Source organism: Phacochoerus africanus, chromosome X (genome assembly GCF_016906955.1).
Source record: "Phacochoerus africanus isolate WHEZ1 chromosome X, ROS_Pafr_v1, whole genome shotgun sequence".
NCBI lineage: Eukaryota > Metazoa > Chordata > Mammalia > Artiodactyla > Suidae > Phacochoerus > Phacochoerus africanus.
Genome location: NC_062560.1, coordinates 64040919 through 64054727, shown reverse-complemented (window position 1 = coordinate 64054727; position 13809 = coordinate 64040919). Strand labels below are relative to the sequence as shown.

The 13809-nt window shown below is 47.7% G+C and overlaps 1 protein-coding gene across 2 annotated transcripts in view; it reads right to left on the bottom strand.

Annotated features, from left to right (window-relative positions):
• Positions 1–6721, bottom strand: part of SLC16A2 (solute carrier family 16 member 2) — a 104366-nt gene extending 97645 nt beyond the window's left edge. Inside the window, exon 1 of one of the 2 annotated variants that reach the window (XM_047764876.1) lies at positions 6079–6721. In XM_047764876.1, the coding sequence (XP_047620832.1) occupies positions 6079–6721 (643 nt within the window). The remainder of the gene's footprint in view (positions 1–6078) is intronic. The other variant, XM_047764877.1, reaches the window with a different exon arrangement.
• Positions 6722–13809: the final 7088 nt, after the last annotated feature.

Genomic DNA, 13809 nt, shown 5'->3' with positions numbered 1-13809 from the left:
CTACTCCATCTTTCACACAATCTAAAAAGAGTAAATGATTCTTGCTTTTCAAAATGCAACAAAACAAAAAAAAGATGCTGATGGGGAAAAGTGTCACACCCTCCTGGGAAACTGGGCTGCTCAAAAGGTCCAGATGACATATTTTATATATTTCTGCAAATGTTGACAGGCTAGCTGCTTATTTACTCTTCATGGCATAGCAGGAAATATTTCCAAAGCAAGGATAAATTAGGATAAAAAGAGAGAGAGCTCTGTGCCTGCTGCTTCAGCAGCCATACTCTCAGCTAAGTCACATTCTCAGCTAAGCCCTGAGGGAAGCTGAAGTTGACCAGAAACTGCGATACTCAATATGGCCTTCCCTGGGCTGGAAAGCAACAGCCCTCTCACACCCATCACCTGGCAGCAACCCTGAGTCAGCTATAAAGATGCCCTGTCTAAACCCCCCTGAAGGAAACCACTATATGGCATTTAGGAATCTTGATTTACTCTTCTATTCTGAAGTAACAGCAACCCAAGGTCATACTAACCATGCATTTCTGAGAAATGAGAATGAGCTGTGGAAAATTAAGTTTCAGGAGAGGGGTCCAAACTGAGGCTTAAAGGAATTCTTGCAGTTTAATGCCTTTTAGGCTCAAATGCTGGGAAACAGCAGCATACAGAACCACTCTGCTAGCCTACAGCAGGCCAAGTTGAGGGAATTCTCTTGGAGGCCCAGTTCTATGCTGAGAAGGATATTCTGGGAGAAGCAGTTGTAGGTCCAGAGTTGCCTTTACCTACTGGGTAAAAATAGTGGGTCTTGGAGTTCCTGCTGTGGCGCAGTGGATTAATGATCTGGCTTATCTCTGTGGAGTCACTGGTTTGACCCCTGGCTAGGTGCAGTGGTGTTGCTGTAGCTGTGGCATAGGTCGCACCTCTGCTCTCATTCTATCCCTAGCCGCAGAACTTCTGTATGCTATGGGGGTTGCTGAAAAAGAAAAAAAAATTGGTCTTGGGAGTACCCTGGTGGCTCAGAAGGTTAAGGATCTGGTGTCACTGCTGTATCTCAGGTTGCTGCTGTGGCATGGGTTCAATCCCTGGCCTGGGAACTTCTACATGTCACCGCAATGGCCAAAAAAAAAAAAAAGTGGGTCTTTTCAACCACATTGGTACATATGAGTAGCCCCATAGTCTTTTAATACACACAATGTGGGGGAAAGGACATCTATATGGCTTTTCTTTGCTTTCCTAATTTCCTTGCAACCCAACCACATCCTCATTAAGGCAGATTAACATATTTCCATTTCTCTGAATGAGTCAAAATTTATGCCAAGTGAATAGTGGAGAATAATATATCATATAATTCTAGAAGGATAGAACAGTAGAGCTAAGAAGTTCATCTACTCATATGCTTTCACTTTACAGATAGATAAACAGAGGAACAGAAAGGTAAAGTGCCTGCTCAAAGTCACAGGGCAAGTCAGGGCACACGTTGTCTAGCTTCTAGTCATTGCCTAGCTGATATTACTGAGACCACCAGCCCTTTGGGGATCTAGATTTAGACTTAGAATGAGCATTTGAGGCCACTGGACAATGAGCCAGAGATCCAATCTCCATCAGCTACCCAGCTCAAACCAGCAGTACCCGGGTTGGCTTCCAAATAGCCCAACTTCCCTTCTTCATCCCCTCCACTATGAGTCAAGGTCTCAGTTTGGGACCCAGTTTGGTTGGAGTGGAGTCAGAGGAGTGACTTGAAAGATGCCTGGCCAATGGCCTTGTGGCCCAAAGTTCCATAGCAGGCTCTAAGCCAACCTTCTCTGGACAGTAGGCAAAAGCTTTCAGCCAAAGGCAAGACATTGGCAGATTTTCTCAAAAGATACCTGATTTCCAAAGTCAGAAATTTAATTGTCAGCCCACTAAGACATTGAACTAAGCAATGAAAGCCCCTAAAATAGGGAAGAGAGAGAGTTCCCTGGTGGCTCAGCAGGTTAAAGATCTGGCATTGTCACTGCTGTGGCTCAGGCCACTGCTGCAATGCAGTTCAATCCCTGGCTTGGGAACTTTTGCATGCTGTGCATGTGGCAAAAATAAAATAAAATGGGAAAGAGAAAGATAGCCTAAACTGCCCCCCATCCCACCTATCTTTGGGACTCTTTGCCCAAAGGCAGATTGTATCATTTATCCCATGCCTACAAAATTCTGTCTCCAACAGAGTGGACCATAAGTTTGAAATATCTTGTGCCCAGTAATGAACTCTCCTGACCATTACCCCTTTCCCCAGGTGGTGAAAAACCTAGCCCCATCCCCCCACCTGGGAGCCTACAAGGGTCATTCTTACAGACTTGCCAGGAAAAGATGCCTCTCATCATATTTTATGGCTCAGTGCTAGAGTGGCAATAGAGGTGGAAAATGCAGGATAATGGGTTTACTCTGAAGTACATTCAAAAAAGACCTGGAGTTCCTGTCGTGGCTTGGTGGTTAACAAATCTGACTAGGAACCATGAGGTTATGGGTTTGATCCCTGACTTTGCTCAGTGGGTTAAGGATCCTGCATTGCCATGAGCTGTGGTGTAGGTTGCAGACATGGCTCGGATCCCGCGTTGCTGTGGCTCTGACATAGGCCGGCAGCTACAGCTCCGATTAGACCCCTAGCCTGGGAACCTCCATGTGCCGCAGGAGCAGCCCTAGAAAAAAGGCAAAAAGACAAAAAAAAAAGACCTAAGCTTTGACCCAATGTTAACAACTCTGACTTGTCCTGCCTTGTCTGCTGGACCCCCAACCTTAACCCTGCTCCAGCTTCAATTCATTTAGGGAACCAATAATGATCTGAGGCGTGCATTCAATGCCACCTTGCTCTTTATTTCCTCTAAAAGGCTCCCTTTCCATGCAAGGAGGTCATGATAATATGCTTTCCACCAAATTGACTGGTTCCCATGTCCTGTCTGCTGCTTGGTCTCAATTGGGGAATTCCCAAATTTCCCATAATTTCTACAAAAAGTATAGGCTCTTTTCTCTCTTGATCTTTTCCCTTTTTTCTCCCTAAGTCAGACCTTCATCACTTGCCTCCATCTCAAGAACCTTTTGCCTGGCAGTCCTCCCAGGTCTAGGACCCAGGGAAAGTTGGCTTCCTTTTCAAAATGAGTGAAAAGAAGGGACAAGATACATTGCCATCACAGAACCGTATGCACCACAGAGTTTTCAAAGATTGGAGACTGCATGCTCTAGAATGGTCTGAATTTCTCTTCCCTTCAACTCTCTGTGGCTTTTCCCCATGCCCAGAGATCCCTCTTATGTGGAGTTAGCCCCCAAACATCAAAAAAACCTTTCTCAGGCACTCCCTCACAATAGTCCCAATCATCTGTAGAATCTTAGACACATTAAGCCAATCAGCACAGCTTTGGGGCTAGCCAAAGAGAATATGGGCTGTGGGGTGCCTCCAAATATTAAATTAATAGATTTTTAGAGATGTAAGGCATATAAAACATCAATAAAAAATGGATAATGCACCGACCTCTTTGACCATTAGGTTGTATATTCCGTGTTCCCCAGAATAGCTATTGGGCAAACACTGACTAAGATTTTAGTAAGCTTCTACTGGCTTTTATCCCTTTGAGATACCAGCACTGTGGCACAAGTAACTGAGAAGTTTTGAGTAAACTGCAGAAAGTGCGTGGAGGCAGAGACACATTTGGAACTTCAGGACCTGAATGGTTGCTTGGGAAAGCTGAGGGGTTCAAAAAAGGTAGTGGTGAGGATGAGATTTTCTAGGAACTCAGAAATATGGTGCGGGGGGGGGGGGGGGTTCCTGACTTTTTAGAAATAAAAACTGAGGTGTTCCCCAGAGCTTCCAGTATCAAAAATAACTTTCATGACTTAAAGACACACACAGCAAGGACCCAAGCCAAAGTATTCTGAGACCCTGGGGACACAGCAAATTCCTTTCTGTCCTTTCCTAACCTATACTTGCCATAATTTAAACCAGTAACCCTAGCCCCTCAATGGACCTAGTCTGTTTCAGAGTACACACCAGCCACACCTCTGCACAGCTCACTGCCACCCCCACCCCTTCCCAGCTGCACTGTGAGGTCTTGACCGGAAAGTCCCAGCCAGCCCTCCCCCTGAGTCCCCTATGATCACCCACTTTGAAGTTCGTTCCCCAGCAGTGAACCTCTTCCTGGTAAAATAGTGGTTTTTCCAAGTTTTATTATACACTCCTAAGGCCCCAGCTCTAGGCCTTGCTCACATCACATGAATGCCAGGACCTAGCTTCCGCCCATTCCCCACTACCTCCCATGAGATTTTATCCAGACTTTGCCACTGACCCCAAAGGCCAAGAGCCTGCCTTTAACCAACAGGGCAATGCTCAGCAGGTGTCTTCCAAAGTAACCTAGGCAACATCCAGAGGCCCTTCCCTGGCCATCTTCCCAAGAGCCCCTGACCTGCATCAAAGCAGGGAAAATGTAGTCCCAGGGGTGAATGTGGCAATGACCTTCCCCTCAGAAGTTGTTCCACACAGTCAGGGACCTCCTCCAGTCAGGCGTCAACACAGCCTGGGCAGTTCTGAGACTTGCCCTTGACAGCCATCAATGCGCATTCAAACTTTCAAGTGGGCCCCATACAATAGGTCACGGTCAGAGGCATTAAGAGCCCCCAAATCTCTTTAAGGGCAGCCCAGGGAAGGCTGCAAACTGGGGACAAAATGAATCCTAGGTTGAGAGCATTAAGAGAGGCTCTTCAAGGACCTAGGGAATCCACAGGTGGACACCCCAGAATTCAAGGATTCTATTCACTAAATAATCCCTAGGACCCCCCAGAGAGCAGCAGAAATACCTATTTGGAGGTGGTGAGAGGAGGAAAACGTTCAACCCCAGGGCAACACTTATTCTCAGCTTCATTTTAAAAAGCCACTTATTCTTGCGAACTTGAGGTGGGTCTCAAGTAGAGCTATCCTGAGGAGCCACAAGAGGGAGTGAGCCTTGAGGAAATGGCATCCCAAGCCCCTCGGCTCTCTCCGGAGACTCCTCATCAGAACCGCTGAAGGGCTTTGCCAGCAGCTTGCTGAGAAAGCGGGATGGCTATTCTGACTTCTCTGAGCTCACAGGCAGGCTCAATGGGAGAAGCGCACAAGCCTGCGCTCCTTGCGGCTGCGGGCCTGAAGAGCAAGAGCTATGCCCCCAGCCCTGCTGGTCTTAGGGAAGAAGATCAAGTCGGCATCGCACGAAGGCAGGAGTGGAGGAGGCTGGCACTCCAGCTAAGGATGAACGAGACATCTCGCAAATATCGGAGAGGCGCGGGGCACTTGGGAGGGCATGGCTGAGGTTGGGGGCCGTGCGAAGTGAGCCTCAGGGCCCAGCCTGCCAGCTGCCTCACGCCTCTCTGGCAGGAGACCACGGAGACTGCCTCCCTGCCTGCTTTGGGGTTCAGCGCAGGGGGCATGGAGACCTGCTCACTCCTTCAGAGTGGCAAAGGATGGCCCGGCCGGGTTGCGCCGTAACTACGGTGGGCAAAAAGACTCGCACACACCCCCACTCGCACTCCCTCCCTTCCTCTCTCTCCTGCAGACTCACACGCCTCCCATGTGCTTGACTCTTCGCTCAGAGTCACCAGGGTTCCTAAAGTGTTTTTGATAGAAAACACCTCCGCTCCCTGTACAGGAACAGGGGCTGTTGCGGAGATCTGCGGTACGTTGTTTCTCTCAGCCCTCCCAACCTCCCAATTCTCACCTCTCTACGGGGCTTCGCACGTCCCCCTCCCCCCAAAAAAATTCTGCGAATATTTTCCCCAGTGCACACACTCAGAGTACTTTAAACAAACCCGAAAGGTGCGTCTGGTTATGTCCCAGAGCAAAAAAGTTCAATCCTTGCGTGTGATCAACGAATGTGCCAGGTCCCACCCCCGGGACGTCTTGCGCCTAGTCTCCGCAGCCGAGGCTGCCCAGAGCCCGGCAACCCGCGCCCTAGGAGCTCCATGGGCAAGGGGCAAGGGGGAGGAGTCCGAGCGGCGCGCTACAGGGGCGCCTCGGACAAGAAGGTATGGGAGCCGCTGCAGCGAGAGCTGACACCCTTGCTTAGAATGCCAGGTGGGGCCCGCGGGGCCGCTCACCTGCTTGGAACTCCACTTGTCGATTTTTCTCTCTTTCCTCCTGCAGCAGCATGGAGTACAGAATCCCGAAGGAGTTCTGGATGCCGAAGATGGAGCCGTTGCACCAGGTGGCAGCGAAGACCACCATCCAACCGAAGCCACCTTCTGGGGGCTGGAAGCCTCGAGCGGTGCCGCGGGTCTCCACTGTGGGCGTGGGCTCGGGTTCGTGCACCGGCTCCGGCTCAAACTCCAGCTCCGGCATTGGTGCAGGGTCGGGTAGGGGCTGGGGCTCCGGCTGGGGCTCTGGCTGAGGCTCGGGTGGGGGCACAGGCACGGGCTCCGGCTCAGGCTCAGGCTCCGGCTCGGGGCTACCCACCCGCTCCTGTTGTTCCTGGTCTGCCTCCCGCCAGGGCCCCTTAGCTTCCTCGCTCGCCAGGCTTTGCAGCGCCATCGCGGCCGGGGGACTGTGGTTGCTCGGGCCGGAGGAGCCGCTGTGTGGCTGGTACTTGTTTCTGCTGCTGCTGCTGCTGCTCCAAGTGCTGCTGCCGCTGCTGCCGCCTCCTCCCGGCTCCGCGCCCCAGATGGCCAGCCTGTCCCGCGACAGACGGTCCCTCGAGCCCTCTCCTCCTCCTCCCCCGTCCAACCCCCCTCCTCCTCTCCCCATGTCATCTCTCTCCTCCCCCTCCTCCCCCCCCCCCTCTTCCTCCCTCAACTGGCAGCGGCTACAGCCTCGCTCTTCTCCCCAGCCCTTCCTCCTCCTCATACTCGCCTACCTACTCTATTCGCCGCTGCCTCCTTCAACTCCCTTTCCAAACTACTGAATCCCGTCCTCCTTGTCCAGAAGCCCAGGAGAAGGATAGTTACAGTAGAAAACGAGAGCAAACCATCCCAATCCCCTGACCTCTCCTCCCTGCAGGCTTCAAACCGGCATTGATCAACCCAGAATCCCCAGGGAAGACCCCCCGCTAGTTCTTTTCTCCCACTCTCTCCTTCCTCACCAGCAGCCTTGAACTGGGTGGCCCCAGGGACCCCAGGACAAGAGATGGCCTGTGAGAGAGCCCACCCCGCCCTCAGTAGTGCCTGGGACCACCTTGGGCTTGAGGGGGACTTGAAGGGAACAGCCTAAGCTTCGAACAGAAGGTGGGTAAAGTCTTCTTGAGCCCGGGGGCTCAGCCCCCCAGAGTCCTGCGCAACAGCCCCCCCCACCCCCACCCCCACCCCCACCCCCACCCCAGCCTCTCCCCCTCCGCCCCCGCCCTTCCCGGCAAATCCCTGGCGGGGCGCGGATGGGAGGAGGCGGCCCGGCAACGAGGCCCGCCCCTCCGGGCTGTCAATCAGGGCTTTGTTTGCGCCAACCTGGAGCCCAGAGGAGCGGTAGAGGGCCGGGGCTGGGCCGGGGGCTGGGCCAGGAAGGGAGGGAGGTGCAGTGGCCCCGGAGGGGGCCGGGCCGGGGCGGGGCGGGAGCCGGAGCCAGCTCGGGCTCCTCCCGGATCTTCGTCCCACATTGGGGAACTAAGAGTCGGGACCAGGTCCAGCCGCCAGTTTGAGGAAGGGCCTCCAGGCCCTCAACATCCCGGTTGGGGTGATCCCTCGGGCCTCCTCTGCGGCTTTTCGGGCGCTCGGGAACTCCGCTGAGCCCCTAGCGAAGGGATGTCTTCCCCGCACACACCGTCCCCTTCCGCCCACCTCCAGCGTAAAGACATCATATCCCGCCGAACTTCCCAGACTGAGGCCCTAATCCTGGGAGGATGAAGGAGAGTTTGCTCCCTAGAGAGTGCGCGGGTCCCAGGAGGAGGGAGCTGGGCTCCCTGCCGGAGTGCAAGGCTGTTTCCAGTTTCAGCCCTCGGGGCCGGCCCCCGCGATCCAGGGAAGCTCTGCCTCCCCTAAGGGCCCACGCGACTAATGGACTAATCATAAGTTCGTGGTGTGGTTACCAAGCTACTTCGCTCCCACCAGCAGGCGGGCAAGTGCCAAGCCCTTTCCACCCAGCATCTCATTAACCTTTTTATTGGCTGAAAAGACTGCATGGCAGGTGAAAATGCAGCTCTGGGCTGCGCCAGAATTTCAGGAACATAGTCATTAAGCACCTGAGGGCGGAGTGAGTTAAGCAGGATAGTGTCCCAAGTAGCTTGCCCTGCTGTGAGAGGAATCAGCCAAGTTCACAAATCACCGGGGCCATGCGGTTGGCAAAGCAGGAATTGCTCTAGGAATAGAGCATGTCCCTCATTGCTCCGAGGTGAGTATTTTTTCACCCGCTTTCTCCCAGCAGGAAGCCAGAGGCTCAACGAAGTCAAGGCGTTTATTAGCCTAAGGTCATGGGACTAGTCAAGTACAAGATGGAATTCAAGGCAGGTCTTTATACAGCAGAGCTTTGGGCTCTCTGAGCGTCACCATGGGCATCTGGAGCTTGGTGCTCCCTGGGAGAGGGACAGAGGAAGGAAGGCAGGATGTGGCTGAGTTATCATAGTAGGCTTCCGGAGGAGGTAGTGGGCTAGATGGGCCTTGAATGTTGAGAAGGATTTTAACAGACTAGGGGTGGAGTTTGGGTGTTCCTACCAAAAAGGGACAGAGCCAAGAGGGAAGGACTCCACCAGTATAAAAAGGTAAGTGAAAGCTAATCAGGCCAAAAAGTTAATATGTATGCTGCCTCTCCCAGGAAACATTTGCATTTTAATAAAAATCCACAATGCTTCAGTCATGAGGACTGACAAATCATGGACATTATGGACACTGGGGCCTCAGATTTGCTTCTTAGTCAGCAGTCTCACCATACACAGGACAAACTGTTGCCCTAGCAGAGCACTAGCCTTGGCTTCCATTTGCAGGGAACCTGATTAAGACCCTGAAAAGGGTTAATTCCACCCCCAGAACTGGGAATAGACCTTAGAGTCTTGCAGCCCATATCAGACTCCTAACTGTCTAAATTCTATTCTCCTCATTTTTCTATGGTATTTTTAGATCACTGGAGATCAATGGTTTTTAGATCAATGGGTGTGTGTGTGCGTGTGTGTGTGAGAGAGAGATGACACTCACTGAGAATGTCTTGTGAACCTAGCACTGTGCTAGCCCTTTACATGTGGGATCTCATATAAGCTTTTATGACAATCCTATAAGATTGCGGTTATTTGTCCCTATCTTACAAGTGAAGAAACACTCTCTGAGAGGTTAAATCAGCAATTTAAGTCTACAAAGCCATCAAGAGGAAGAACAAAAATCTTTGCTTATTTGTGTGAGCTTCAAAGTATGTGTCCCATCTAGGAGACAGGATTATGTAACCACTATCCCACCATTTTAGAAACACATGCAATACCTACCGTTTATTCCATTTTAATTTTTTTATTACTCAATGGATTTATTACATTTGTAGTTGTACAATGATCATCACAATCCAATTTTATAGAATTTCCATCCCACAACCCCAGCACATCCCCCCACCCCCCAAACTGTCTCTTTTGGAGACCATAAGTTTTTCAATGTCTGTGAGGCAGTATCTGTTCTGCAAAGAAGTTCAGTCTGTCTTTTTTTCAGATTCCACATGTCAGTGAAAGCATTTGATATTAGTGTCTCATTGTATGGCTGACTTCACTTAGCATGACAGTTTCTAGGTCCATCCATGTTGCTAAGAATGCTGGTATTTCATTCTTTTTAATGGCTGAGTAATATTCCATTGTGTATATATACCACTTCTTCTGGATCCACTCCTCTGTCGATGGACATTTAGGTTGTTTCCAGGTCTTGGCTATTGCAAATAGTGCTGCAATGAACATTGGAGTACATGTGTCTTTGCGAGTCGTGGTTTTCTCTGGATAGATGCCCAGGAGTGGGATTGCTGGATCAAATGGGAGTTCTATGTTTAGTCTTCTGAGGCATCTCCATACTGCTTTCCACAGTGGTTGCACCAATTTACAATCCCACCCACAGTGTCATAGGGTTCCTTTTTCTCCACCCCCTCTCCAGCACTTCTTGTTTGTAGACTTTTGGATGATGGCCATTCTGGCTGGTGTAAGGTGGTATCTCATCGTGGGTTTGATTTGCATTTCTCTAATAATGAGTGACGTTGAACATCTTTTCATGTGTATCTTGGCCATCTGTATGTCTTCTTTGGAGAATTGTCTGTTTAGATCTTCTGCCCATTTTTTGATGGGGTTGTTTGTTTTTTTTGGTATGGAGTTGCCAAAGGTGTTTGTAAATTTTGGAGATGAATCCCATGTCAGTCGATTCACTTGCAAAGATTTTCTCCCATTCTGTGGGTTGTCTTTTCATTTTGTTTAGGGTTTCCTTTGCTGTGCAGAAACTAAGTTTGATTAGGTCCCATTTGTTTACTTTTGTTTTTACTGTCATCACTCTGAGGTGGATCTGAGAAGATGTTGCTGTCATTTATGTCAGAGAGTGTTTGGCCTATGTTTTCCTCTAAGAGTTTTATTTACTCCCTTTTAAAAAGGTACTTTATAATGGCTAGAGCCCTGACATCAGGTGACCTAGATTCTAATCATGGTTTTAACATTGCATACCTGTGTGATCCTAAGAAAGTTGTTTTCCCTATGTGAACTTGTTTCTTTATCTGTAAAATAGGATCAATACCTACTTCAGAGTTATTAAATAGCATACTAAGAAGTGTGGGTTTTATTTTGAGTATCAAGAGAGCCACTGAAGACTTTTGAGTAAGTAAATAACATCAGATCTGTATTTTAAGCAGAAAACTTGTGGTGACAGTGTAAAAAGATACTGTGGCTTGGAAAAGTAAGAAAGAGGTAAGGAAATCAAGCAGTGAACCAGGTAAAAAAAAAAGTTGGTGCTCTAAAATAAGTCACTGACTGGAGATGAAGACAAAGGGATGGCTCACTGAACCACTGTTATGGTAGAGTTGATAGAACAGATTTGGGTAGTGAGGGAAAAAGAAAAAGATGATGCTCACTTTTCTTGCTTGAGTAAAGAAAAGAATGGTAGTAGTGTTAGTGAAGACTGGAAATTAAGAGCCAAATATGAAGGTACCTGTGGCTTTTTGTCTCCTTCCAAACAACCCTGTCAATTACAGCTTTAAAATGAAGTTTTAATCATGACACCTCTCTGCTTTAAAATATTTCAGTGATTCTCCATTTGACTGTTAAGTTCCTCAACCAGGCATAAAATGTCCTTTATGGCTTGGAGCCAGCCTCATTTATTCAGCAAATATTTACTACAAGCCTCTATGTCCAGGCTCTGTACTAAATACCAAGAACACAGAAAGACTTGGTACCTGTTTCTGAGGCATTCATATTCAATCTGTCTAGCTCCACTCTTTTGACATTTTCTTTCCTCCACTTTCTCCCATTTATATCAGGGTCCAAACACACTAGATTATCCACCATTCCATGACACATGGACACCTGCTCTTCTCTCACCACCCATTCTCCTCACTGTCCTCCAGTTGAGATTCTATGCCTTTCCTGGATATCCAGAGTGGGTTCAACAAAGCAATTAGGAGGGTTAGTCTTAAGCTAGAGAGAAATGCCTCTTACCTTTGTCAAAACATTCCAGGGACTTTCTGCTATGGTGCAGTGGGTTAATGATCTGGCTTGCCTCTGTGGAGGCCCTGGTTTGATCCCTGGCCAGGAGCAGTGGATTAAGGATACTGCATTGCTGCAGCTGTGGCATAGGTTGCAGCTATGGCTTGGATTTGATCCCTGGCCATGTGCAGTGGGTGCAGCTGGAAAAAAAGTTGTTGAACAACTATTTTCGATAGTGTGACAGTCACTATGTCAGGTACTGGGAATATACAATAGTCCCTGCCCCCATGGAATCTATATAGGAGTTTACATTCTCATGGAAAATTAATGATAATTATTATTATAACTACTATTTATTGAATTTGAGTCCACTGGACTGAGTGAAGACATTTTGAGATTGAGGGAAAGGGAAGTAAGAATGTAAAGGATGAGACTAGGTTGGGGCTGCCATGGTAGAGGTAGAGCTAGAGTCTTGAGATGAAGTTTTTTTCTACATATTTCTCAGTCAAACTTGGTTGACAAATATCATCAATAGTAACAAATCATTAGAGAGCACCTACCATGTGTAGACTCATTCAGTTTGGCTCATGCTCATGGCAAATAAGTTATGTGTGGCCTCAGTAAACTCTTTAAATTATTTTACTTGTCTGACTGTGGCTGTTAGAAAACATCAGTGGAGGTCTATGGTTTATAGTACAAGTTAAAGAATGTGCTTTCTTTCTGTCCCTAACATAAATAAGCCCACAATGGAATCATTCCAATTACTTATGCCCTTGATTAATCATACAAGTGGTGAAACAGGGCAGTCAGTGTTTCTCTAATCTGGTTACACATTAGAATCACCTAGAGACTTTTGTAAAAGTACTGACTCCTGGATCCCACTCCACACTTGCTGAATCAGAATTTCTGGGGGTAGGAGCCAGGAATACGTAGTTTTAACAAGGCTTCCAGTAATATTGATGCACTGCCAGGCTTTGAAACCACTAAACCAAAACAATAATAACTGAAAATTTGGATGTCAAAGACTAGTGCAATTTCTCTAAAATTTCTCCCAAAACTTTGGGAACCAATATAAGGATGTTAACTTTTAATGTTGCCATGTGAGGACATTTATCATCACCATCATACCATTAATGAAATGATGTTTTAACACTGAAATATAGAAAATGTAGAAAGGACATAACTCTTTTACTAAGGAAAGTCTTTCTCAAGAAAGGTCAGTTGGCAACAGTTTTTCTCATGTGTCAGCAAACTGATGAAAATGTCACAGACTGCCATGGATCTGCTGATTAGTGCTTGGATCCATTGGACCAGATGACCTCTGAATGCCCTTTATCCCTGATGTTCTCCAATTTAGGCTAAAGGTACTTCATTGCTTTGGGCCTCTCCTATTTTTCAAAAGAATTTTCAGGCTAGAGTGGGACTCATTATCCCCCTTTCCATGCTTAAATCATCCTACTTGAGAATGGATGATGTATTGAGAACTTGCTCAAGAAGGTGAGTACATAATCTTTCCCTCCTTTATTCACATTTCTTTATTCATCTCTGTGAGAGTAACTGAGGAGTTCTGATGACACAGAAACACCTTGGATCCAAGAGCTGAGTAGGATTGTGAAAAGGAGTTAGGATGCTAGTAGTGGCAAAAGAAGTAGTGGTGGCAAAAGAAGTCCAAAGGCAAAGAAGACTTAAGTTTTATTGTCCATAATCAGGAAAGTCTACTGATGGGAATCCATAATATTGGGAAAGGAAGTTGAATGTTGATACTGCCTGGTAGCCAAAGTGTAGGCATGGAAGAGAAAAGATATTGGATGTAGCCTGATTTTAGCTTGAGCCAGCACTCTATTCATAATAATAGATGCATTAAAAACAAATCAATTGGCCATATGAATGGAGCCTGCTTCCTGAATGCCAAGGAAGTAATTCTGCTCAATTTTTGGCCTATTATTAGAGCAGGCATAGAGGAGAAAAGAAGACAAGCATTAAGAGTGTTATAGAAAAGAACAAGATAGGATTTAACCCTCTAAGGGCCAGAACAGAACAGCAAAGCTTGAAGTGAGGGAAATAATGAAATGGGTTGGTTTCCTGAACATATTCAAGGGAGAAATGGAATGCGATTTTAAGCCTTTTATTAATTATTCATTTATTTTATTTTTCATTTATTCAAGAAATGTTTAGGAGTCTCCATCATGGCTCAGTGGTTAATGAACCCGACTAGTAACCATGAGGTTGTGGGTTCAATTCCTGGCCTAGCCCAGTGGGTTAAGGA